The following is a 24,848-nucleotide window of genomic DNA, read 5'->3' as shown; positions in this document are numbered from 1 at the left end:
GTTACCAAAATATTGGGGTGCTCAGATTGAGACAAAGGTGAAGACCAATTCTGGGAATCTATTCGCTTTGGCTAAATCAAGCACCCAGTGTCCTAACACCACAGCTAGAATGCCAGCTTGACCCTTGATTTTGTATATGTGTGAGTGTGTGTGTGGTGCTACAGATTGAACCCAGGGCCTCATGCATGCCACTACTGAGCCACATCCCCAGTCCCAGCTTGACCCCTACAGAGTCAAACACAGGGTTTGGAAATTTGGAGCAAGTTTCTATAGGTGAAACACAATGACAGAGGAAGCCAAAATAATGTCATGGACTTTGACCCCCTAAGGTAAAGCAGACACCTCACTCAAATCAAACCATACCATACACTGCAGTTATATGAACTGTCATTAGTATGAGTGCTCAGGTGGAAGTGAGAGAGACACCACATGCTCCACACATAATTACCTCACACACAAATGTCCACAGCACGTGCTGATGTAACAAGCAACATATCTGCAAAGGACTTGGACAAACAGTACTAGTTCCATAGTAGATGGAGAGGAAATGTGAGACAACTTTCTCCGCTTATGAACATTTTACACTATCTGAGTGAGTGTGAGGTTAACACCTAGCAATGCAGTCTCACTTACGAAAATGCTGAAGAAAGGTGATGTACAGAAGCCTGAAATACCAAGCAACAATCTTCACCACACTAGGACTGAATTTCATTCAGGTTCCACATCTCCATTTCACCTTCATAAATGGCTATTTGTAAATCCTGGCAGTATTCTCCAAGCTTACTGGAGAGTAGGGTTTCAGAGAGACTGACTGACAAAACCATTCAAGCTCCCGGCTCAGATCCATGTTTACTGTCATTTCCCACCCACTCTTTGTAGGTCAATAAGTCACCATCCAGATTTAGCAGCTGATAAAGAGTCACAAAGACAAGGACAACTGGGCCAGCTATGCTGAGTAACAATTTAACTCTTCTAAAACACTTAGAAATTTGTTCAACATCAAAATACAAGCTCCTCAAATTCAATTTAAATCATTTTTTAGTGCTCGCTTCAGCAGCATATATATTAAAATTGGAGCAATACAGAGATTAGCACGGATACTGTGCAAGGAATACAAAAGTCCTTCTAAAACATTCATCACTAAAGCAGTTAACACACCAGCAAAAGCAGAGAATGAAATCGACTGTACACGCCACAGAATTCCTATCACTAGACCCAGCAAGCTCTCACTTTCACCTAAGAGTACATCATCATGTGGCTAACATACAGAGCAGAATGGTCATATCACTTTTCAGCTGGCACTCACAGGACATCTGAATGGTCAAGTTTTCAGAAAGTGGAGATAATTCCAAAACAAATGACTTTATATAGAAGAGCTCTGTTTAGTAGGTGACATTTGTTTTGTCTTCATGTAAGAGGTTCTGCTGGTAAAAATGGGGGTGTCAGTCACTCACCTGTTCAGCTGCTCCAGACTCTCGTTTTAGAATGGCCTCAGCTGCCTTGTTGTTCTTGTAAGTCATGGCACAGGCAAATGGGGTCAATCCTTGCCTGTCTCGTACATTCAAGTGGATATCAGGGTGAGAAATCAACAACTGAATGATGACACTGTGTTGGTTGCTGATGGCCACATGGACAGGTGTTCTGCCTTCTGCATCCTAACAAAGCACAGATTGCAATGTCCAGTTGAAAGATAAAAGGGAGATAACTTTTAGATAGAATTGCAGTTATAAGAATAAACACTGCCATCCTGTGTTTGCAATCAGCTGTTTTTTGCACTGAGGATTAAACACAGGGATGCTTTACCATTGAGCCATATCTCCAGCCCTTTTTATTTTTTGAGACAGGGTGTCCCTCAGTTGCTTAGGGCCTCACTAAGTTGCTGACTTGTGATCTTCCTGCCTCAGCCACCCAAATCACTAGGATTACAGGCATGCACCACCACACCCAGCTTGCAATCAGGTTTTAAAGAGGCCAAACGAAGGAATGACTAATTGCCACTTCCTGCTACACCATGCATCCAGTGGCAATAGTGGGTCCAGCACAAACATTTGTTTTACAAGATTTTCATTCATTCTCACCTCCAAGATATACTAATATTCCTTATTTGGCTATGGGGTATCAGATATAAACTTTCGTAGGCCAGAATACTGAAGTGCATCAAGGAACATTATACTAAACACAATACTCAGCTCTCTGTGGAAATCTGTAACTAATGGGAAGTAGGAGTCATGGAACAATAGAGGAAAACAAAACAAAACAAAACATTTCTCATGCTGTAATAAGGACAAAGGCACAGAGAAGAAAAGCCTTAACCTGGAATCATTATAATTACTAGACTGGCTATATGAATCAGAGAAAGTCATCTGTCATACTAAACAGGGACATAGAAAGGCTGCTTCTACTAAAAGAAGTGACTCTTTACTTAGGCCTGCAGATGCTCAATGGCTAAATAAAAGCAAGATAAATTTTGGCATCTGTGCTTTGATTTTATATATATAAAATATATAATTAAGCAGTCTTGGTCCACTGTGGTCTGACTGATCATTCTCTCAGTTCTCATGGATGAAGAAGTCTTTTTCGAGATATATATATATATATATTTGTGGATGAGCCATTATTTATCTATTTATTTATATGTGTATATATATATACGTATATATATATATATTTTTAGTTGTTGATGAACCTTTATTTTATTCATTTACTTAGATGCAGTGCTGAGAATCAAACCCAGTGTTTCATACATTCTAGGCAAGCACTCTAGCACTGAGCCACAACCCCAGCCCCTGTGCTTTCATTTTGTATCTGTCTCCTATATTAAACTTTGTCACAATGCTCATCTCTTCATGTACAAATGTTAAGCATTTAAAGAGTGTTCAACTAAAAGCTAGTAATACAAAGCTTATTTGCTCTAAATTTACTTAACCTATCTCGTACCCCTTCAAGATTGAGGCAAGATTGTGGCAACCAGTTTTCAGTTCTGGAATGGCACCTAGAAATCTTTAGTCCATGTCCTGCACCTTCCAGAAACAGTAGAAGCAATCACCCCATGGGAACTGAATTGCCTGCTTCCAGATCACAGGTCTCTATGAAACACCCCAAGCGAAAAAGACTTCTCCATCCATTTCACAGAACCAGAACTGAAAGAATGATCAGTCAGACCACAGTGGACCAAGACTGCTTAATTATGCATACCTTTCACATCCTTCCCAAACCCTTCCTCTATTAACCCTAAAGCTCCTATCAACAACCTGAAAACCAGGGGCTGGAGTTGTGGCTCAGTGGTAGAATGCTGGCCTACTATGTGTGAGGCACTGGTTTGATCCTCAACACCACATAAAAATAAATAAAATAGAGTCACTATGTCCATCTACAACTAAAAAATATATATTCAAAAACCAAAATCCAAACTGAAAATAGGGCTGAAAATAAATAGATAGATAGATAGTTAAAATATTAGGGAAAAAGGGGGGCTCAGATGTTGGAGCTCACTTAAGCCTTCCCAATATGATTATACTGATTTAAATTTTGGGGGGAAGGGTACTAAGGATTGAACTCAGGGGCACTCAACCACTGAGCCACATCCCCAGCCCTATTTTGTATTTTATTAGAAGCAGGGTCTCACTGAGTTGCTTAGTGCCTCTCTGCTGAGGCTGGCTTTGAACTCACAATCCTCCTGACTCTGCTTCCTGAGCCACTTGGATTACAGGCATGCATCACCACGCCCAGCTCTGATTAATTTTTTTCCCCGCTGCTTTTCACCATTTCCTTTTCTACTGGATATTTTTGGCAAGTGACTGGACCTGGTCTGCTGGGACCACTAAAGTCAGGCTCTGGCCTAGGATGCTGGTAACAATACTAAATCCCTCTTCGTGGTACAGTAAAGGTCTCTTACAGGCAACCTGCAAGGGCCTTTCCCATCCCATAAGATGCAATTTCCCTAACTGTGCAGTTATCTCTTTTTCCCTGGAAAGGAGAAATACCTACCTGTGCATTTACATTGGCACCAAACTCCAGAAGACACTGCACAGTCTCTTCCAGTCCCCAGGAAGCTGCCAAATGCAAGGGAGTCTGCCCATCCCTGGCTTCTTCCTCTCCTTCTCCATTAGCACCTGGCTGTCTGGGACTATTCACATCACAGCCACTGAAAGAAAGGGGGAAACAAAAGGCTTCCACCTCATCTACAGGCATGCTGATGAATGGAAAGCAGCAGCCTCACCAATCTACCAAAAAGCTGCTACTGCCAGTCTGCAATCCTGTTCCTGGCCTCAAACATTAGGGTGTGGGTGCAACTGCCACAGATTCTTCTGCAATGGGTCTTGAGGCAACATGGGCATTAGAATCATTATAAGTTCCCCAGGAGATATGCAACTCTCAAAACATATGCTGCCTCAGCTTTTAGAGTTTTAAATCCCGGCATGTGGGCCCCTCTCCTCAAGTGAGCCCAACCCTTGGTTGACTAGAGTTGGCTGACTCTCCAACAGTCTGAACTATGAAAGTCAAGTCTTAACTATAAATTAGTCGAGACTGGAGGTAGATTAACATAAGAGGCAGTTTGCAAGAAGCTGGATAAAAAGATTCAAGAGATACTTGGGCACCACAGACCTGCGAATAAGAAAGCAGGCAGTGGACTCATTGTTTTCATCAATAGCTCTGTGCAGAAGTGTTTGGAGGCAACCACTAGGTCCTGGACCCCAGCATGTGGCATCACAACCATGTCTGACCTGCAGAAAAATATGAGATTTCTTATATATATCATCAAGCAAAAGTAAAAAATGTATTGTCAAACCTGAGCTATATGTACAGCATTAGATCCATTTTCCAGGTAAGATGTGGTTGATAATTAAGTGATAATTACTTTAGTCTGTATTAATCATTAGTTTTACAAACACTGGTTAAAATCTGCTCTGTAGTCAGGGAAATATAAACATGTTTAATTAGTGCCTCTAGAGCTGTGTGGTAGAAGGTAGAGAAAACACAGGTACTGCTCACACAGGTACTCAAAAGCCCCCAGCAACACATATAGTATACCTGTAATTAACAGGTAATCACAATAATAATACTATGTGTGAGGCACTGGTTTGATCCTCAACATCCTAGGTGCAAAATGCCTTCATGTCACACTGCAGGCCCTTCAGAGAACTAAGGAGAAAAGACAAGGTTTATCTACATTTTGGAGGCTGGTCTTGTAAATAGGAAGACAAACCTGAGATTTGAAAATTTAGTGAGGGGAGTCCATACCAAATTAATACCATAGAAGACACTGAAGAAATCCCTACAATTTTTTGCTTCTGAGTGGTTTTCTTGGTAAAATCAGCTTAAAAACAAAAGTGTTGGCCAAGACCATGCTGAAAATTTCTTTAATGTGACTTTCAACTGCTTGTCCTCGTTCTTAATCTGCTAGTACTTGGCAGATCTCTTGCTCCTGTGATCACTATGTAGGCACCAAATCCATTCCTGACACAATAGTCCCATCTGTAAGCCAAAACTAATGTTGTGCTTGTCTCACCAGAGTGGATGCGATGTCTTCCAAATTATTTGCCAACGCAAGCCACAGTGGGGGGTTCCCTTTCTCATCTGAAACGGACATGTCAGCTCCTCGGGTGCATATGGCATCAACTACGAGCGGAAGCTCATTTCTGATGGCCAGCTGAAGGGCTGTCTCCCCATCCTGAGTCCTGCTGGAACATGAACACCAAAACCAAAACTAATATTTGTATCTAGAGTCAAAAGAAAAAGAGTGCCCTCCTGGGCACTCCAGAGTCCAGACTTCACTATATCCCTTAAATAAACATCATTCACGGTCATTAGAATTTTCTCAGAGAAATTAAACCTCTCAGTAGTATCTATTCTGATTGCTTTTTAGAACACACACACACACACACACACACACACACACACGGAGAGAGAGACACATTTAGAAAATGTCACCCTATTACACCCTGATAATAACTGACCAACTTTTTTTTTTTTTGGTACTAGGGATTGATTCAGTGGTGCTTTACCATTGAGCTACATCTCTAGCACTTTCTTTTTTGTGTTTTAATTTGTTTTTGTTTTTTCTTTATTTTGAGACAGGGTTTCACAAAGTTTGTTGAGGTTGGTCTTGAACTTGAGATCCTCCTGCGTCAGCCTCCTGAGTTACTGGGATCACAGAGGTAAGCCACTACTTTTATTTTTTGGTGGTGGTGCTTAGGAATCAAACCCAGGGTCTCATACATGTTAGGCAAATGCTCTACCACTAAGTTACAATCCCAGTCTAACAGCATCCTACTAAAATGCCAATAAAACAAATGCCACTCCAACCACCAATTTCTTTGCACAAGACCCTGTAGCACACACCAGCTGGGGAGGCTGAGGCAGAAGGATCACAAGTTCAAAGATAGCCTCAATAATTTAGCAAGACCTTGTCTCTAGATAAAATATTAAAAAAACGACTGGGGATGTGGCTCAATAGTTAAGTACCCCTGGGTTCAATCCTGGGTACCAAAAACAAAATGAAAAACCAGAAACCACTTCTTTGCCCCACTCTCAGTCATTCAGAGTCACTTGATATTGGGGAAAAAGATAAATTCCTCTGAAAAAAGCAATCACACTAAAAATTTAAGTCTGTGTTTTTCTCTCTTAAGCCTTATTTGTAGTTTATTTGTTGGGACATTCTTCATAACTGAAATTCTAAGAACTGATTTTGAGCCAGGTGTGGTGGCACACACCTGTAATTCCAGTGACTCAGGAGGCTGAAGTAGGAGGATAGCAAGTTCAAAGTCAGCCTCAGCAACTGAGCAAAAGCTCTAAGCAACCAGTGAGACCCTGTCTCAAAATAAAAAATAAAAAGGGATGGGGATGTGGCTCAGTTGTTAAGCGACCCTGGGTTTAACCTTCTGTACAAAACAAAACAAAACAATTTTCAGATTGTTCTTTATAATGATAGTTGTGCAATATTTTGCACTGGTCCTGAGGTTCCAACAAGATCAAAGCTCAGGGGGCTGGGGTTGTGGCTCAGCAGTAGAGCACTCACCTAGCACAGGCAAAGCCCTGGGTTTGATCCTCAGCACCACATAAAAATAAATAAATTTAATTACTACCTTTAATTAATTAAAGATATTATATCCAACTATAACTAAAAAATAAATATTAAAAGAAACAAAGATAAAAGTTCAGTTCCACTTGTATCAGTAAATTATATTCAGTTTATAACCTTGTATTTGTACTTTTTTAGAACTGCCGTTTCCCTTCCTTTAATAAGTAATAATATTTTGTACAACCAAGGCTACATTTGCACCATCTCAGTTAAATATGACCTCAGTATTACAGCAGAGAGTCCCACCTGACATTTATATCTGCCTGATGCTCCAGGAGAAAGAGCGCACTCTTGCTATCCTGCCGCTGTATGGCCATGTGCAACAAGGTTTGCCCATCTGACATGGTGTCATTGATGGAAGCCCCAGAGCCCAGTAGCTGGGCTGCAATGGTATGCATGCCTGGGAAACAAACAAATCCTGATTAACGCATGTTGAGCTTTTCCCACTTCCTCATCTCACTACAATAAACATTCCCTCTCAACTTTTCAAAGTCATTAGTTTCCCACTGGACATCATAAGCTTAACCCAAACAGAGGTTACTCTACCACCAAATGATTAGCTTCACTCCTCCTCACCCCATTCACCCACCTACTCTTCTGACGTATGTCTTTAGACATAAATACTCTCTAGAACCACCTTACCAGTCCACAATGCCAGGCCCAGCACAGTCTGGTCCCGGGAATCCTTGAGGCTGAAGTCCGGAATAATTTGCAAGTTGTTGGTGGCATGAAGAGCATTGGCTAAATTATTTGAAAAGGAAAAGAACACTTGATTTCACTATCCCATGGATCACATTTAAATCATTCAAAAGAATAAAAATTCAGTTTCAAACTGACTAGCTGGCTATAATATGATCACTGCTATTCTCTTGTGGGGAGTAGAAGACTAAAATCTTATATTTTGGATCAAAGTTTACAAGGGAAATGAATTTTTAAAAAATATTGAAACACTAACTCTTTTGAAAACTGACTCCACTATAGAGACACACATCAATTACACATGATTACTAGAAAGAGGGTTGAAACAATGTCTTGACAATATTTTCCTCATATTTAATTCCTACAATCTTTCAACTCCTTCAAAAGATCAAGAAAAAAGAACATTCTACCTAAGATCTTGCTTCCTTTCAGAAGCACAATGCTAAAAAGTGCTGGACTTTTGAAGAACTAGGCAAGAGTAAAACAAACTTCAAGATGGGAAAGAGAAAAACCGAGGACTTTTTGAGGAAGCAAGTCTCCTGCAAGGGGCTTCCTTGGTCCCTTTTTCTGGTTCCTCTCTCATGGATCACCTCCAGGGAGGCTCAGAGACACAGAGTGCTGACTAACTCACAGGAAACCACAAGAGAATTCTCAAAGACAGTGCTCATGCCAAAGCAAGGCTTTGCTTGACTTACACCAAAATGGCTTAGAAAACCACCCCAGAACAAGGGAGAGCAGAGTCACCTGTTCTCACATCTTAACCTGCCAGGTGAACATCCTGAATACATACATAGGGAAAGAGGATAGTCAAGAGACAGACTGTAAACTGATGTAGTCTTACCTGAAAGGATGTTTCTAGTAAGAAACTGGCTATAAAAAAATCACCAAAAGAGCAAACATCAACTCTGTAAATTAACTACTCCAAACTGCTGTCTGCTAGGTCAAACTGATGGGCAGAATTCCCTCCTACTTACCTTTCTGCTCCAGGATGACAGATACCACATCTGGATGATTATAAGCAATTGCCATGTGAAGCGGCGTCTGCAGATACACATTGTCCATGGAGCTGGTTAGGGATGTGACCTCCTTTGGCAAAGGCAGAGCCTCCTCTGTCTGCAGGTTTGGGTTGGCACCTTGCTGCAGGAGCTCTGCTGTGAGGTTGGCCAGGCCGTGCCGGCAAGCTGTGTGCAATGGGGTTTCTCCCTGAACACAAACAAATGGCCCAAATCTGAGTACCTGCTGGCTAGGGGTTCTATTCACAAAGGGATAAAGATAGAATAAGTGCTGAAACTCTGGTCCTCAATGCCAGCCACAATCCTTGGTTCATTTGGTCACCAGATGTGAGTTGGCTCATACCCAGTCCGCCACTGGCTTATCCTGTCGCTACTTTTTTTTTTTAATTGATTTTATTATTTTTTTTAAATACCCGATAGCGGAATGCATTACAGTTCTTATTACACATGTAGAGTACAATTTTCATATCTTTGTAAATAGAGTATGTTCACGCCAATTCATGCCTTTATACATGTACATTTTTTGCATTACAATTCTTATTACACATATACACAATTTTTCATATCTATTTATATATAAAGTATGTTGACACCCAATTCGAGTCTTCATACATGTACTTTGGATAATGATATCCATCACATTCCACCGCTCCTGCTAATCCCCTGTCCTTTTTGTTTCCCTCCCACCCCTCCTGTTGCGACTTCTGTGACTTTGAATCCCTTTCCCCTATGTCTTCCCAATCATCTTCCAAATACCCTGGCTTCCAATCGTCTTCATCTCCTATTACCATCTTCACCTCCTTAACCATCTTTCATTTTATTTCCATAATAATTTTTAAGCATAAAAATAATATATGCTTGCTATAAAACTACATTAGCAAATTATCACCAAGTGTCACCAAAATAAACACTGTAGAAAACAGAAGAGTCTCATAAGCTGTATTAACAGTTTGACATTACTGTCTTTAACTCCCCATTACACCCTGCTTCTTTAACCTATTCATATCAGTACCACCTGAACTCTGATCAAGACCTTCTTCATCCATTTTTTAACACAGTAAAATGATGTCTCTTCTCACACCAGTACCCAACACCCAAGTATCTTCTAATGGAACTATTATTACTAGTTTCACATTTTTCTCCAGTGGCAGAATATTCATAAGGAAAAATGGGCAAATGTAGATGAGTGTGTGTGTATATGTTTGTGTGTGTATATAGGCATATACTTAGTAGAGTTTTTTGAACCCAAACTAACAGAAATAAAATGAACATATTGCTCTGTACCTTGCTCTTATCACAGTTAAGAAAGAGACATCATGGAAAGAGACATTTTGTGAAAAATAGTAAGATCCTATCCCCTTTTTCTCTCAAAATTCTCCTTTCCCAGAGGAAACCACTTTTAACTCTTTCATTTGGGCATTTATAATCCCCATGTTTCTAACTAATGTTTTGTTATTGCTACCTCTTGACTTTCCAGCTTAAGACTTTATCTGTCAGACCTCTACTTTATCTGTGGAAGATAAGGAAAATTAAGCACTCTCACTCCTTGACCCACATGCACCTCCCACACTACAGAACTTCATTACAATTGTGCTGAGAGCCATTAGCCAAGTAGGTATGACAATTTCCTTGCCAGCATACCCCATGTTGCTTAGAGGAAGGACTCGTGGAAATGGACTTGCCTTGGACATTTTGCAGTGTCATTGCATGTAAGGTGACCCTGCTCAAGGACCAGGGTGGATCAGGGTTTAGGGCTTTCCTTGGGTTTAGGGCGGTTCCAGGTTTAAGGCGTACCCTGCTGCCTCAGGCGTGCCCGCTCCTGTAGTTCCCTGGGAGTTGAGTTCTCCTGGGATTCAGAGAGTTTTGGGGATCCAGAACGTGGAACTTGGCAGAGAACGTGGATTTCCCCAGAACGTGATTGTAGAGTGTCGGTGTGAGTTCGGGAATAAAGAATTGCTGTTTGAATCTACAAGGCTGTGAGTGGCTCGTGATTTTGTGCCCAGCCAGACTGCGGCAGTTCTTCCTAAATATTCTTATCAGGTGTGCTTTCCTTTCCTACTCCCAAGGCTTCTACCAGTATCTACAAACCCAGGTCTCCAGCCTTGTTTTTACATCCAGTTTTCCCACTGCCCACTAGCTATCCCTGACTAAATGCTTAGAAAGAATTCAACAACTGCAGTAGAATGTACTCCCTCCATGCCAGTCCCTCCTCCTAACCAGCACCCTCTTTCTTTCTTTTCAAGGGTATACCAAGACAATTTTTTAAAAATTATTTTTAGTTGTAGGTGAACACAATACCTTTATTTATTTTACTTTTATGTGGTGCTGAGGATCGAACCCAGTGCCTCACACTTGTGAGGCAAGTGCTCCACTACTGAGCTACAACCAGAGCCCCCAAGACAGTTTTAATACCTCTCTCATCCTTGCTTCTGGGAGCCGTAAGAAGGCATGGCCTGGTGACTATAATTCTGCAATTCCTCTGAAACTTATCATTTTGGATCTAAACCCAATAAGAGGGGTCAGGACAAGTCATTGTAGATGATTCCTACCTGTCTCAGGCCTGGAATCAATGGCACACTCACCATGGTAGCCATCCCAGGCAGCTCTCTCAGCTCTAAAATGATCATACTGTTCTTCTGCCCAAAACCCGTTTGGGATATCCTCCACATAAAGCCCAAATGCTTTTAAATCAGCACACCAGGGCTTTCTCTATTGTGACTCTCTCTTACTTTCACATCAGGTCTCCCCTGTATCTGAACATCTTAGGTTTCACCTAGTTTTGCTATGAAGGAGATCAAGAGCTGGTAGACAATGTGGTCTCCTGGGAGGATTTTTTTAAAGTTAGAAGATACAGCATGTCTCTCTACTATCAGAATGAACAGTGAGAAAAATTAATAATAGAAGAGAGACAGCCAATTAGAGACAGAGCCATACAATGGTAGAAGCAAAGTTTATGAAAGGGTGAGAGGGATGAGAGGCAGACCTCAAAAATAGAGGACAGAGCTCAGGGGTAGAGTACTTGTCTAGCAGGTACAGTGCCATGGGTTTGATCCCTAGCACTGGAATAAATACCTTCAATAATTTCAATTGAAGTATAGGCCATGTGTGTAGACAGATGAGATTTAATGGAGGAAAGGACAACACTGTCCTTGCCCCTGTGCTCCCAAGATACTTTGGAATGTCTTGGATACCATGCTTTATTGCTTACTGCTTTGTCCAATGCTGTCAAAAGAGGATGACTATATTTCTTAGTATCTGGGTCTTAATACTAGCTCCAATATTTATGAGTCACTTAACCCCTCATAACCTCAAGGTCCTTCACCATGAATTATGGGATGTATAGATATGAAAAATGTTTCTGCAATCCTAATAATATATGCTGCTTCTAGGTACATTTTTAAGAATTTAAAGGGGTAATAACCTGAAAACTCTTACAAAGTAGATGTAAAAGGTAAGCACATTCCTCTCAGTCTGAAAATAATAAAGTAAAACAACTATCACTTAGGATTGAACATTCTAGATATTATGTAATATACGCTATATCATTTATTTTTATCATCCCCACATCAGGATTAATTCCATTTTATAAATTAGGAAACTGAAGCTCAGAATGTTTAAGTAACTTGCTTAAGACTAAGAAATGGAAAAGCTGATAAACTTAGTAATGTTCAACCCCAAAAGTCACACTTTTAACCACAACTCTGTTTAGTAGCCACCCTTGTCCATAGGGGATATGTTTTATAACTACTCTCAGAAGATGCTTAAAACCACAAATAGTAACAAACCTTACATATACTATGTTTTTTCTTATACATATGTATTTAGGATAAAGTTTAACTTAAAAATTAGGCACAAAAAGAAATAGTAACTAATAACAAAATAAGACAATTATAACAATATACTATAGTTATGCAAATGTGGTCTTTCTCAAAATATCTTTTGTTCTTTATCATCTTTTTTTGTGATAATATAGATGATATAATGCCTATGTAATGAGATGAAGTAAGATAAATGATTTAGGCATTGTGACACCCCATTAGATTACTTGAACATATACATTAAGGGCTGTTAGAACACAAGCATATGATAACACCCTGCTTTCTCTACCATTATCATACTACTGACCAGTCTACACTATATACTTAGTAGATACTATGACAGCTGATATAACTTACACAGCTACTAAGTGACTAATGGATCAGTAGCATATACAGAATGGATATACTGGGTAAATGGATGATTCACATTCTGGGCATGATGGAGTAAGACAGTGCCAAGATTTCATTATGCTATTCAGAATGGTGCACAATTTAAAACTTATGAATTGTTTACTTCTGGAATTTTCCACTTACTATTTCCAGGCCATGGTTGACCATAGGTAACTGAAACTGCTGAAAGTGAAATTACAGATAAGGGGAATTACTATACAGTCTACCTTATTAGCTTGGGATTAAATCAACAACCACATAGAAGAACCCCGGCAAATGCAAAGTGTTACAAAGAATCAAGATCCTATTACAGTAGGTTTGTGTGTGCATGTTTGCTACTTTCTATTAGAAAATAAAGTCCACAGTATCTAATTCAGGGCCTGATACAATAAATACTTAAATGGTTGCTGAATGAACCAAACAGCCAATATTTAAGAATACATAAAATAATGTTTTACCTTTTTTAACAATCTGCATATATAATTTTCACAAAAATTGAATAATATTTTTTTTTTTTTTTTTGGTACTGAGGATTAAATGTAGCAACACTCCAACTATTGAATCACATCCTAGCCCTAGTTGTATTTTTAAATTTAGAAACAGGGTCTCACTGAGTTGCTTAGTGCCTCACTGTTGCAGAGGCTGGCTTTGAATGCGAGATCCTCCTGTCTCAGCACCCCTCCAGCCACTGGGATTACAGGTATGCGCCACTACAACAGGCATAAAGAACCTTGTTTCATTTTTCCTACACATTTATCACTATTGTTTCTTTCACAGACCAAAACCATTTTCCCTGCCTTGTCACACTTACCCACTTGTTTTTGTGGTTGACATGGGCACCATTGGTCGCCAGGAAAAGTGCTGCTGCCTCATTTCCTGCTCCAGCTGCCCGCTGCAGTAAACAATTTCCTAGAAGAAAATGGGTATATTCATTCTTCTATTTGCATAGAAATGAGGTCAAATTCCACATTGCATAACACCCTGCTTTCTCTACCATTATCATACTACTGACCAGTCTACACTATATACTAAGTATCATTTAAGAAGTCCTTATAGGCATTGTCTGTATGGGGACACAGACACGCGGAAGACCTTGGGCTGGAACATCTGTTCTTCCCGGGTTTCCCACTAGCCACTGCTTAGGACCAGAGCTAAGTTATGTCTCCTCAACAGGGTTGGATTAGCAAGATTTTTCAACAGTGGTGCTACTAACGTTTTGGATAGGATAATTCTTTGTTCTAGAGCCTTCCCTGCATGTAATACAAAGTGTATTAGCTTCTACGCATTAGAGATGTAAGGAAGGACCCCTGAATTTGATGTGACAACCAAAAATGTGTCTAGATATTGCCCAATATCCTGGAGCAAGGTGGTGAGAGGGTGGAACTGTCCCTGGTAAAAAGCACTGGACTAGATGACTGTTTCAAAAACAATGCATACTGAAGTTCTGCTAGAAAATGCCCCTTAAACACTTCAGTCTTATTCCCAGGGCCTTAGCTATGCCTATTCTTGACTTAGAAATAATTTAGTTAGCATTGCCACCCTTTTCCAAGTAAAATCTTAATGAGGTTAAAAAAAAAAAAATTCCTCAAAATGATTTTAGACCCAGAATAGTGTTTCTACTCTTTTAAAATCTGTTCCTAAAAATGAACATAAAATCTCCCATTTTATAACTATGCTATTAGAAACCCTCCCCCAAAAATTAACCAGGACTAAAAATAAGGTTAAAAAATGAGACAAAGCAGTTTTCCTTTTCCCTTAAGAGAAAGTGATTCCACCTCTAATTGATAATCATCTTAATCTAGACTCTTAAATGAAGATTCACATTTTTACTTTTGCAGTCATTCCTATCTATCCAAGTCTTACAGTTAGAACAAAGATAACTTGTGACTACTAAATATTACTGTACTATTGAAAATCAATGGACTAAGGTTATTCCATGTAAAATAAAAAATGGAACAAATCAATAGGAAAGATCATAATCTTGAGCTTGTATGTATTTAACAACTAAAACCCAAAATATACAATGTAAAACTGACAGAACTAGCAAAAAAACAACAACAACAACAAAAAAATACCTCTCAGAAAGTGACAGATCAGGGGCTGGGGTGTAGCTCAGTGGCAGAGCACTTGCTTAGCAAGTGTGAAATCTGGGTTAAATGCCCAGAGCCACAAAAGAAAAAGAGAAAAGAAAAGAAAGCAATAAAATCGATAGTCCAAGCAGTCCTAAAGTTAATAAGTATGTGTAAGATTTCAATAGAATAATGAACAACTTTGCTGTGACTCACACAGAAAATCTTGCATCCTATAATTTAAAAAGTATACATTGTTTTCAAATATGTCAAACTCTTATAAAAACTTGTTCTAAAAGAACCTTAAACATAGGTTGGGGGCGGGGGCAGTCTTAAAAACAGGTGGACAGGATAGCAAATGCCTGTAATTTCAGCTGTTTAGGAGGCTAAGGCAGAAAGATCACAAGGTCAGCCTGGGAAACTTAGTGAGATCTTGTCTCAAACTGTAATAAAAAGGGCTGGGGATGTAGCTCAGAGGCAGAGAATACTCCTGGGTTCAACCTCCAGTACAAAGTTGTTTTTTGTTTTTTTTTTTTCCCCCAAAGAACCAATCTCTTACATGCCATACTATATGACACAATGTGATTAAATTGAAAAGCAGTAAAATTATGGCCAATAACCAATGCATCTTTTTAGATTAAAGCTCTAAATTTCCAGAAGTTTTCAATCTAAAATATAGTTCTTCCTGAAGTCCTTGTCCTATAGAACTACTGCTTTAGTTTTTATGTCACCTAGAATAGTGATTTCATTTGACCTTTACTGATTTATTTTGTTCAGGGGAATGAACCCAGGGCCTCATGCATGCTAAACATGTTTTCTAATCTACCTGAGCTATACCTCCAGCTTCTGATCTTTAAGTAATAATTTTTTTAGTAAAGGGCTGTTTAACATTCATCTGTATTTTTCAGGTAGAAGTCAATTCTCTTTTTTAGTGGCAACTACCTGTACGTTCTTCACCGCTAGTATTCAACATGAAATATATGGAATCCTTCCCCTTAAAATATCCCTGTATTATTTAGCCAGATCAAGGAAATGTAAAAATTCAAACTCTAGTTCTCTGAGTATGGCTTATGGATTCTGGAGTTCCTGAGAGTCTTCAGAGGAACCACTAGGCCAAAACTATAATACCCCTACTTACTTTTTCTTCACTATTGGCTTTTGCACAGATATTATGAGAGCAATAGTGAGTCAAATTGAAGAGCTTTAGCAAAAATCAACACAGTAGCATCAAAGTATATTAGTAGATTTTTAAAAAGAGCCAGTTTCACTCAGGATGATCCTTTTTCATCAATATAAATTATTAAATTTGTGAAATTTCAACTGAATATGTCTCAAAACTTCTATATTGACAAAATAAAAAGTACACATAAAGATACTTTTGCTACATATCAAAGTATAATGTTGTCTGGAGGAAAAGCATTTATGGCACTAACTTATGGGCTGAACTACTGGCTTTTCTCATGCAACAGTATTTTCACCCAAAAGAAAGACCGAGCCAATCAAAATCCCAACGGCATTTCTTGTAGAAATAGAGAAAGCAATCATGAAATTCATATGGAAAAATAAAAGACCCAGAATAGCAAAAACAATTCTAAGCAGGAAATGTGAATCAGGCGGCATAGCTATACCAGACTTCAAACTATACTACAGAGCAATAGTAACAAAAACAGCATGGTACTGGTACCAAAACAGGCAGGTGGACCAATGGTACAGAATAGAGGACACAGAAACCAATCCACAAAACTACAACTATCTTATATTTGATAAAGGGGCTAAAAGCATGAAATGGAAGAAGGATAGCATCTTCAACAAATGGTGTTGGGAAAACTGGAAATCCATATGCAACAAAATGAAACTGAATCCCTTTCTCTCGCCATGCACAAAAGTTAACTCAAAGTGGATCAAGGAACTTGATATCAAATCAGAGACATGGCGTCTGATAGAAGAAAAAGTTGGCTATGATCTACATACTGTGGGGTCGGGCTCCAAATTCCTCAATAGGACACCCATAGCACAACAGTTAACAACTAGAATCAACAAATGGGACTTACTAAAACTAAAAAGTTTTTTCTCAGCAAAAGAAACAATAAGAGAGGTGAATAGGGAGCCTACGTCCTGGGAACAAATCTTTACTCCTCACACTTCAGACAGAGCCCTAATATCCAGAATATACAAAGAACTAAAAAAATTAGACAATGAGATAACGAATAACCCAATCAACAAATGGGCCAAGGACCTGAACAGAAATTTCTCAGAGGAGGACATACAATCAATCAACAAGTATATGAAAAAATGCTCACCATCTCTAGCAGTCAGAGAAATGCAAATCAAAACCACCCTAAGATACCATCTCACTCCAGTAAGATTGGCAGCCATTAGGAAGTCAAACAGCAACAAGTGCTGGCGAGGATGTGGACAAAAGGGTACTCTTGTACATTGCTGGTGGGACTGCAAATTGGTGCGGCCAATTTGGAAAGCAGTATGGAGATTTCTTGGAAAGCTCGGAATGGAACCACCATTTGATCCAGCTATTCCACTACTCGGTCTATTCCCTAAAGACCTAAAAAGAGCACACTATAGGGACACTGCTACATCCATGTTCATAGCAGCACAATTCACAATAGCAAGACTGTGGAACCAACCTAGATGCCCTTCAATAGACGAATGGATAAAAAAAATGTGGCATTTATACACAATGGAGTATTACTCTGCATTAAGAAATGACAAAATCATAGAATTTGGAGGGAAATGGATGGCATTAGAGCAGATTATGCTAAGTGAAGCTAGCCAATCCCTTAAAAACAAATGCCAAATGTCTTCTTTGATATAAGGAGAGTTACTAAGAACAGAGTAGGGAAGAAGAGCATGAGAAGAAGATTAACATTAAACAGGGATGAGAGGTGGGAGGGAAAGGGAGAGAGAAGGGAAATTGCATGTAAATGGAAGGAGACCCTCAGGGGTATACAAAATTACATACAAGAGGAAGTGAGGGGAAAGGAGGGAAAATATAAGGGGGAGAAATGAATTACAGTAGAGGGGGTAGAGAGAGAAGAGGGGAGGGGAGGGGGGAGGGGGGATAGCGGAGGATGGGAAAGGCAGCAGAATACAACAGACTCCAGAATGGCAATATGTAAATCAATGTGCAACTGATGTGATTCTGCAATCTGTATATGGGGTAAAAATGGGAGTTCATATCCCACTTGAATCAAAGTGTGAATTATGATATATCAAAAACTATGTAATGTTTTGAACAACCTACAATAAAAATTAATTAAAAAAAAAAAAAAAGAAAAAAAAAAAGGAAAAGAAAAAAAAAAAATAAATAAATAAATAAATAAGAAAAAAAAAAAAAAAAAAAAAGACCGATTAATACACTACTGTTATTCAAATATGAGTATCTGGTAGACATTTTCTTGAAATTGAACAACTGACAAAGAACAGACAAACAAAAAAAAAAAAAAGAAAAAGAAAAAGAAAAACCATCGACAATATTAGTACCCAATGATAAAACTAAAAATCTGTGAAAACTTTTCTTGGCAATCCTAAATTTAATACTGTCTCAATACTAAGACTTCTCTGATAAGATAATTGGTGATACAGATTAAACATAATTCTGAAATGTGGAGCTGGGGATGTGGCTCAAGCGGTAGCGCGCTCGCCTGGCATGCGTGCGGCCAGGGTTCGATCCTCAGCACCACATACAAACAAAGATGTTGTGTCCACCAAAAAAATAAATAAATATCAAAAAAAAAAAATTCTCTCTGAAATGTATGAACATTTTGAAGATCTGCATAACTCAGTGAACCAATTTTTCCCAATGAAAAAGATGCATTCAAAAGACAAATGAGACCTGGATTTCAACATAACAAAATACTGAATTTCATGGATATTAAAATATAAATCCCTTCACTATATATCTGTGTGAAAGATGTATTATTTTCATATACTTTAATCAAAACAACATCTCAAAAGATTGAATATATATGCAAATATAAGAAACCAGCCACTTTTGCTGCATACAGTGGTGTAGGTCAGTAATCCTACCTACTCAGGAGGCCAAGGCAGGAGGATCACAAGTTCAGTGCCATCCTGGGCAACCTAGACCTTGCCTCAAAATACAATTTAAAAAGGGTGGGGGTATAATTCAGTGGTAGAACAACCCTGGGTTCAATCCCAGTACCAGAAATAATAAACAAAGTATTTCAGTTTGAAATATTTAATTTGATGTTTGTCTAAACTGTTTGAAGTATAAGAAAAAAAATTACAACCTGCACTTTTATTTAAAATTAAGTATAGGGCTGGGGATGTGGCTCAAGCGGTAGTGCACTCGCCTGGCATGCGTGCGGCCCGGGTTCGATCCTCAGCACCACACACAAACAAAGATGTTGTGTCTGCCGAAAACTAAAAAATAAATATTAAAATTTAAAAAAAAAATAAAAATAAAATTAAGTATAAAATAATTTTCCTAACATAGGCCATTTTGTTAAAAACAATTATAAGATATTCCACAGAGCCCCTAACTTCAGCATCAACTTTCAGGGATCTACTATTCTGTACCTGTCATGGTATCAGGTGCATCAGTGTTGCTGCCACGCTGAATGAGTCTGGCTGCAAAGCTGTTTTCATCAAATGAAGTCCCATTTACCACAGGGAGGTCTTCAAAGGGGTTTACAGATGCATCCGAGGATACAGTGATGTACTGTACTGCCAGCCACAAAGCTGTGCTGCCTTCATGGTCTTTTAGCTCTAAATCTAACCTGAAATAAGGAAGCAATGTGAAGAAAGATAAGTATAATCTTCAGACGCTCTGTACTGCCAACAGTCTTATTAGTCTTTGTATACTTTTTGAATAATAAAATTTTATTTTTCCTTTTACTTATTAAGATTTATAATACTGCTGGGTGTAATGGTGCATGCCTATAAATCCCAGTGGCTCAGGAGGCTGAAGCAGGAGGATTAAAAATCCGAGACTAACTCAGTAACTTAGCAAGACCCTAAGTAACTTAGTAAGACCCTGTCTCAAAATAAAAAATGAAAAAGGGATGGGGATGTTGCTCAGTGGTTGAGTTCAATCCCCAGTTTAAAAAAAAAAAAAAAAAATCTTAACACTAAAAGACATTTTAAAAGAATTTTTCACTCACAATCCCACCCTCACAACTGCTTTTTCATTTCTCCATGTCGCCCTACGTACTGTTTACACTGCAGCAGCTGATTGAACACATATTCATTCCTGGCGGTGATAGACAGGTGTAAAGGAGTCCTGCAGGATAAAAAGAGGTCAATTTAAGACAGTCCTAATTCAGGACTTCTCACAGCAGAAGTGACTAGACTCCTAGGCAGAATAATCATTCACAAGAAATTCTATGTTTCTGCAACAGTTTTCCAAAATCATGACCAATAATCAAAATATGAAAGTGAACTTTTTAAATTTATCATTTATTTAGTGACCAGAAAATGACAAAAGCAATTAAAGAAAAAGATATCAAATATTCTCTAATTTAATACTGACTACTTCAGCAATTTCTATCATAAGTCTGCTTATTTTCCCTTACTTATTCTCTACCAATTCTGGGGGGAGAAAAAACTTTTCTTCCTTCTCCATAATCTTCTGTTAAACACCGGAGTAGTAACAGATGAGAACTGATTAAGGAAGGGGCTGGGGCTGGGGCTCAGTTGTAGAACACTCGTCTAGCACAGGTGAGGTACTAGGTTCGATCCTCATAAAGATAAATAAATAAAGGTATTGTGTCCACCTACGAATAAAAATTATTGAGGAAAAAAAATAAAAGAACTGCTTAAAGCCAGGCATGGTGGCACATGCCTGTAATCCCAGCAGCTCGGGAGGCTAAGGTAGGAGGATCTCGAGTTCAAAGCCAGCCTCAGCAAAAGAAAGGTGCTAAGCAACTCAGTTGTGAGATCCTGTCTCTAAATAAAATACAAAATAGGGCTGGGGATGTGGCTCAGTGGTTGAGTACCCCTGAGTTCCATTTCCAGTATCCCCCCATCCTCCCACTGATTAAAGTGGCATCTGATCCCTCTTCAGTGCTTTTATTTAGCACTGAAGTGACCTAAAGGAGATTGCCACTGCAGAAAGGGCACCCAATACTGGCATCTACCTGGAGATGGAAAGATTACCAAAGTTCATTGCAGTTAGATGGGGGGAAAAATCTACAGGGGGCATAAAGGATGCAATTTTGGGAGGGAATAAGATAATTATCACATGATATTAAGATTTCATTGAGATCTATTATACTTTAAAGTACTTCACCTATCCTAATCCATTTTCCTATTTTGACAATGACACTTCACTGAAATCTTTTCTTATTTCTTCTGAGGGTTTTCAAAGGTAAAAAATAAAAATAAAATACTGAGCTGCTACAATGATAGGTAGGTCCCACCTGTGGCTTGTGATGTAGGTGGCTTTATTATCGACCTTTAGAGCCTCCCACACTGTTGTCCCAAAAGCGGCCCTTTCTGAGATTCTGAACCACAAGGAATCCTTCACTAAGTCCTAGTAAAAGCCAAAGGGAACACAAGTACTGGCAAGTACACGAAGGGCTATGCTGCAGCAGAAGACAGCAAGCTGATAAAGAGTTGTCTCTTTATAAGGCAGAATTGGGTTTAAAATAGGGACTTGCTAACAATTAGACCTCACAGAAATAAAAGATTGCCTTGAATTAGTGTGCTCTTCTTCCAACTATCCAAGCAACTCTAAGAAATGCTAAAGAAGCTCCCATTAGAAGAGGTGACTAGATAACCAGTCTAGTTCCTTCTATCACGAAGATGACAAAAATTGTTGAGAAATTCAAAGACTTCTGTTAATCAGGATGGAAATGTTTTCCACAAATGCCTCTCTCTGGTCTTAGTCATGACATTCATTTGCAGAATAAATAAACATTTATGATTTCAGTAAACATCATATTCAATAATGCCAAATACCATGTTTACCAATTATGGAGAACCATAAAATACCCTTCTTGGATTTGTGCTAAGGTTATCATCTCTCAGTTTCCCAACTTACCTGCCCTTGCTGTCCTGCATGTTGGGATTGGCACCAGCCTGTAGGAGGGCCTCTGCAATCTGTGCCATCTCAGACATCACATCTGTTGAATGTTTCTTTGAACTGTACAATGCCACAAGGTGCAATGGTGTCTCTTGGGCACCCAATGTAGCAGCATTAACAAGGGCCCCATTCTTAATAAGGAAAGTAGAAGCAAAGAGATCTCCTTGAAAAGAAATAAGAGAAGACAAAGTAACATATGTCAACATTCAGGGTGAGCTATTCTGGTCAATGTTTCCTCAAAAGGCAGCAATCTATAACTGCAGACAAAAAAGAAGGACAAGTAGGTAAGTCTGAAGAAATCTCTTGAGATACCTCTAAGTGGAAACTCATCATCAAGACTATGGAGTTATGGGCTGGGGATGTGGCTCAAGCGGTAGCGCGCTCGCCTGGCATGCATGCAGCCCAGGTTCGATCCTCAGCACCATATACAAACAAAGATGTTGTGTCCACTGAGAACTAAAAAATAAATATTAAAATTCTCTCTCTCTCTCTCTCTCTCTCTCTCTCTCTCTCTCTCTCTCTCTAAACAAACAAAAAAAAAGAACAATATTTTTAAAAAAAAGACTATGGAGTTATATATCTTAATTCAATAGGCCTCCCGGTCCAATCTTTTATTACTTGTGATCATCTGTCCTGCCTCCTCACCATAATATCCCCTTCATTATCTAAGAAAACCAAGCTTCTAATTTTCAAAGGCTTCTTCTGGTCATTTCTCAAAAAGGGCTTCTGAGATTCCTCCCCAGCACAATTTCTCTCTCTCTACTTTGTTGACTGACCACAATCTAAACCTAAGTAGTACTCAGCTCCAATCTGCTGTACTTGCACACAGATTCCTGTTCAGAGTAAATCCATGTCTGATTTATTACTATAAAAAATCTTTTCTTGGGGCTAGGGCTGTGGTTCAGCAGTAGTGCGCTTACCAGGCATGTGTGAGGCACTGGGTTCAATTGTCAGCACCATATATAAATAAATAAAATGAAGATCTATCAACAACTAAAAAAAAAAAAGTTTAAAAAAAATTTTTAAAAGAAGTCTTTTCTTTTAGTTCTCATTTCATGCAAACAAAACAGTCTTAACCAAGAAGTTTACTACTGAATATTTGAACAGAGAATCTGCATAAATTATTATTTATAAAACTTTCACATGGTAAATTAACTAGTTGTAAAAATGAAAATTCTTTCCTTTGCCTTAACACTTTTGTATGGAGGGAAAAAAAAAACTTACCTTAATATATTGACAAGAGGCCAAGAATTAAATTTATCTAAAGATATTAAAAGTATACAATTGTGGCCAGGTACAATAATGCACACTTGTAATCCAGTGGCTTGGGAGGCTGGGGCAAAAGGACTGCAAGTTTGAGGCCAGCCTCAGCCCTTAGCAACTTAGCAAGACCCTAATCAACTTAGTGAGACTCTGTCTTAAAATTAAAAAGGGCGAATGATGTGGCTCTGTGGTAAAGCACTACTGGGTTCAATCCCTAGTACCCACACCCCAAAAAGAATACAACTGTGAAAATACTTTTGTCAGATACCAATAAAGGAAAGATGACTCTAGATAGGTTACACAAATACATGTCTGAATTCACAACTAAGCAATTTGACAAGTGGCAATTAAATATTAAAATTAGTTGTTTAAAAAACCAGGTAAAGTATACTTGTCAAGTTCACTTGGAGGATGACAAAGATCATATAATTATATTTTAAGATTAAAGTTCAATCTTCCTTGGATTTAATTCCTTTTATAATTTAAAGACAAAAAAATTGGCTATATGTCAAATTTGTTTCTTAAGAAAATAAGGCAAGAATAACAAAGAATTAATGAACAGAAAACCTAGTAGCTAGTGTTTTTAGGCATTCCTCCTAGTTAGGTGGGAGCAACTGTTTCTCTCAGTGCCCTCCAGGTGGCACCAATTAGCTCCTAAAAGGAAAGGAGATACCTACTTCATGTGTTTTCATATTCACTATTGATTTATAAAACACAGACCCTGGAACAGGCATGGTGGCACACACCTATAATGCCAGTGGCCTGGAAGGCTGTGGCAGGAGGATCACGAGTTCAAATCCAGCCTTAGCAACAGAGAGGCGCTAAGCAACTCAGTGAGACCCTGTCTCAAAATAAAATACAAAATAGGACTGGGGCTATGGCTCAATGGTCGAGTGCCCCTGAGTTCCTAGTAACCACCCCCCACCCAAAAAAAATTCCTAACAAAAAAGTTAAGTTTTTAACAATCCATATACAATTGTTCAGGAAACAGCCAGTAACTTTTATTATTCAATTAATAAAACCACATTTCATACTGTCCCAGTTGGTGCCACTGTTTTCAAATTTACTACAAATAACTGGATCCCTATTTAAGAAATCCATTGATTGATACTGGCTATTGCAGTTTAAAAAGTAGCAGAGGAACTAGATTTTTTTAATGAAAGCAACCATTCATCTCCTTGCCTAGAGCAGGCTAATCAAAGGAGATGGCTACCAGGGGTCATACATGTGCCTCCTGTGAATTCACCTGAAGACATTGCCTGCATTCTTCTAACAGACTAGTACACCTAGTTAGTAGGATGATCACTATTTTGTTTATAGACTATAACATGTGTCCAGAACTAGACATAGATGTCACATATTAAAGACCACCTTTTGTTCCTCTTGTAATAAATTTAAAGAAGGTTTAACAGCTAACTTAAGTCTATTACTCAATTTAATCATTTAGGCAGG

General features: G+C 38.8%; 1 protein-coding gene across 4 annotated transcripts in view; it reads right to left on the bottom strand.

Moving 5' to 3' along the window:
• Nucleotides 1–24,848, bottom strand: part of Ankfy1 (ankyrin repeat and FYVE domain containing 1) — a 91,686-nt gene that overhangs the window by 13,703 nt on the left and 53,135 nt on the right. For 3 of the 4 annotated variants that reach the window (XM_076870981.1, XM_076870979.1, XM_076870982.1), the window contains 11 exons: nt 22,092–22,296; nt 20,262–20,330; nt 19,628–19,827; nt 13,813–13,910; nt 8,755–8,983; nt 7,724–7,822; nt 7,328–7,481; nt 5,510–5,681; nt 4,606–4,724; nt 3,988–4,144; nt 1,455–1,655 (listed from right to left, as the gene is read on the bottom strand). In XM_076870981.1, the coding sequence (XP_076727096.1) occupies nt 1,455–1,655; nt 3,988–4,144; nt 4,606–4,724; nt 5,510–5,681; nt 7,328–7,481; nt 7,724–7,822; nt 8,755–8,983; nt 13,813–13,910; nt 19,628–19,827; nt 20,262–20,330; nt 22,092–22,296 (1,703 nt within the window). The remainder of the gene's footprint in view (nt 1–1,454; nt 1,656–3,987; nt 4,145–4,605; nt 4,725–5,509; nt 5,682–7,327; nt 7,482–7,723; nt 7,823–8,754; nt 8,984–13,812; nt 13,911–19,627; nt 19,828–20,261; nt 20,331–22,091; nt 22,297–24,848) is intronic. The other variant, XM_076870980.1, reaches the window with a different exon arrangement.

The sequence above is a fragment of the Callospermophilus lateralis genome, chromosome 11 (assembly GCF_048772815.1).
Source record: "Callospermophilus lateralis isolate mCalLat2 chromosome 11, mCalLat2.hap1, whole genome shotgun sequence".
Taxonomy (NCBI): domain Eukaryota; kingdom Metazoa; phylum Chordata; class Mammalia; order Rodentia; family Sciuridae; genus Callospermophilus; species Callospermophilus lateralis.
The sequence above is the reverse complement of the archived record's forward strand: the minus strand, read 5'-3'. Positions and strand labels throughout refer to the sequence as shown.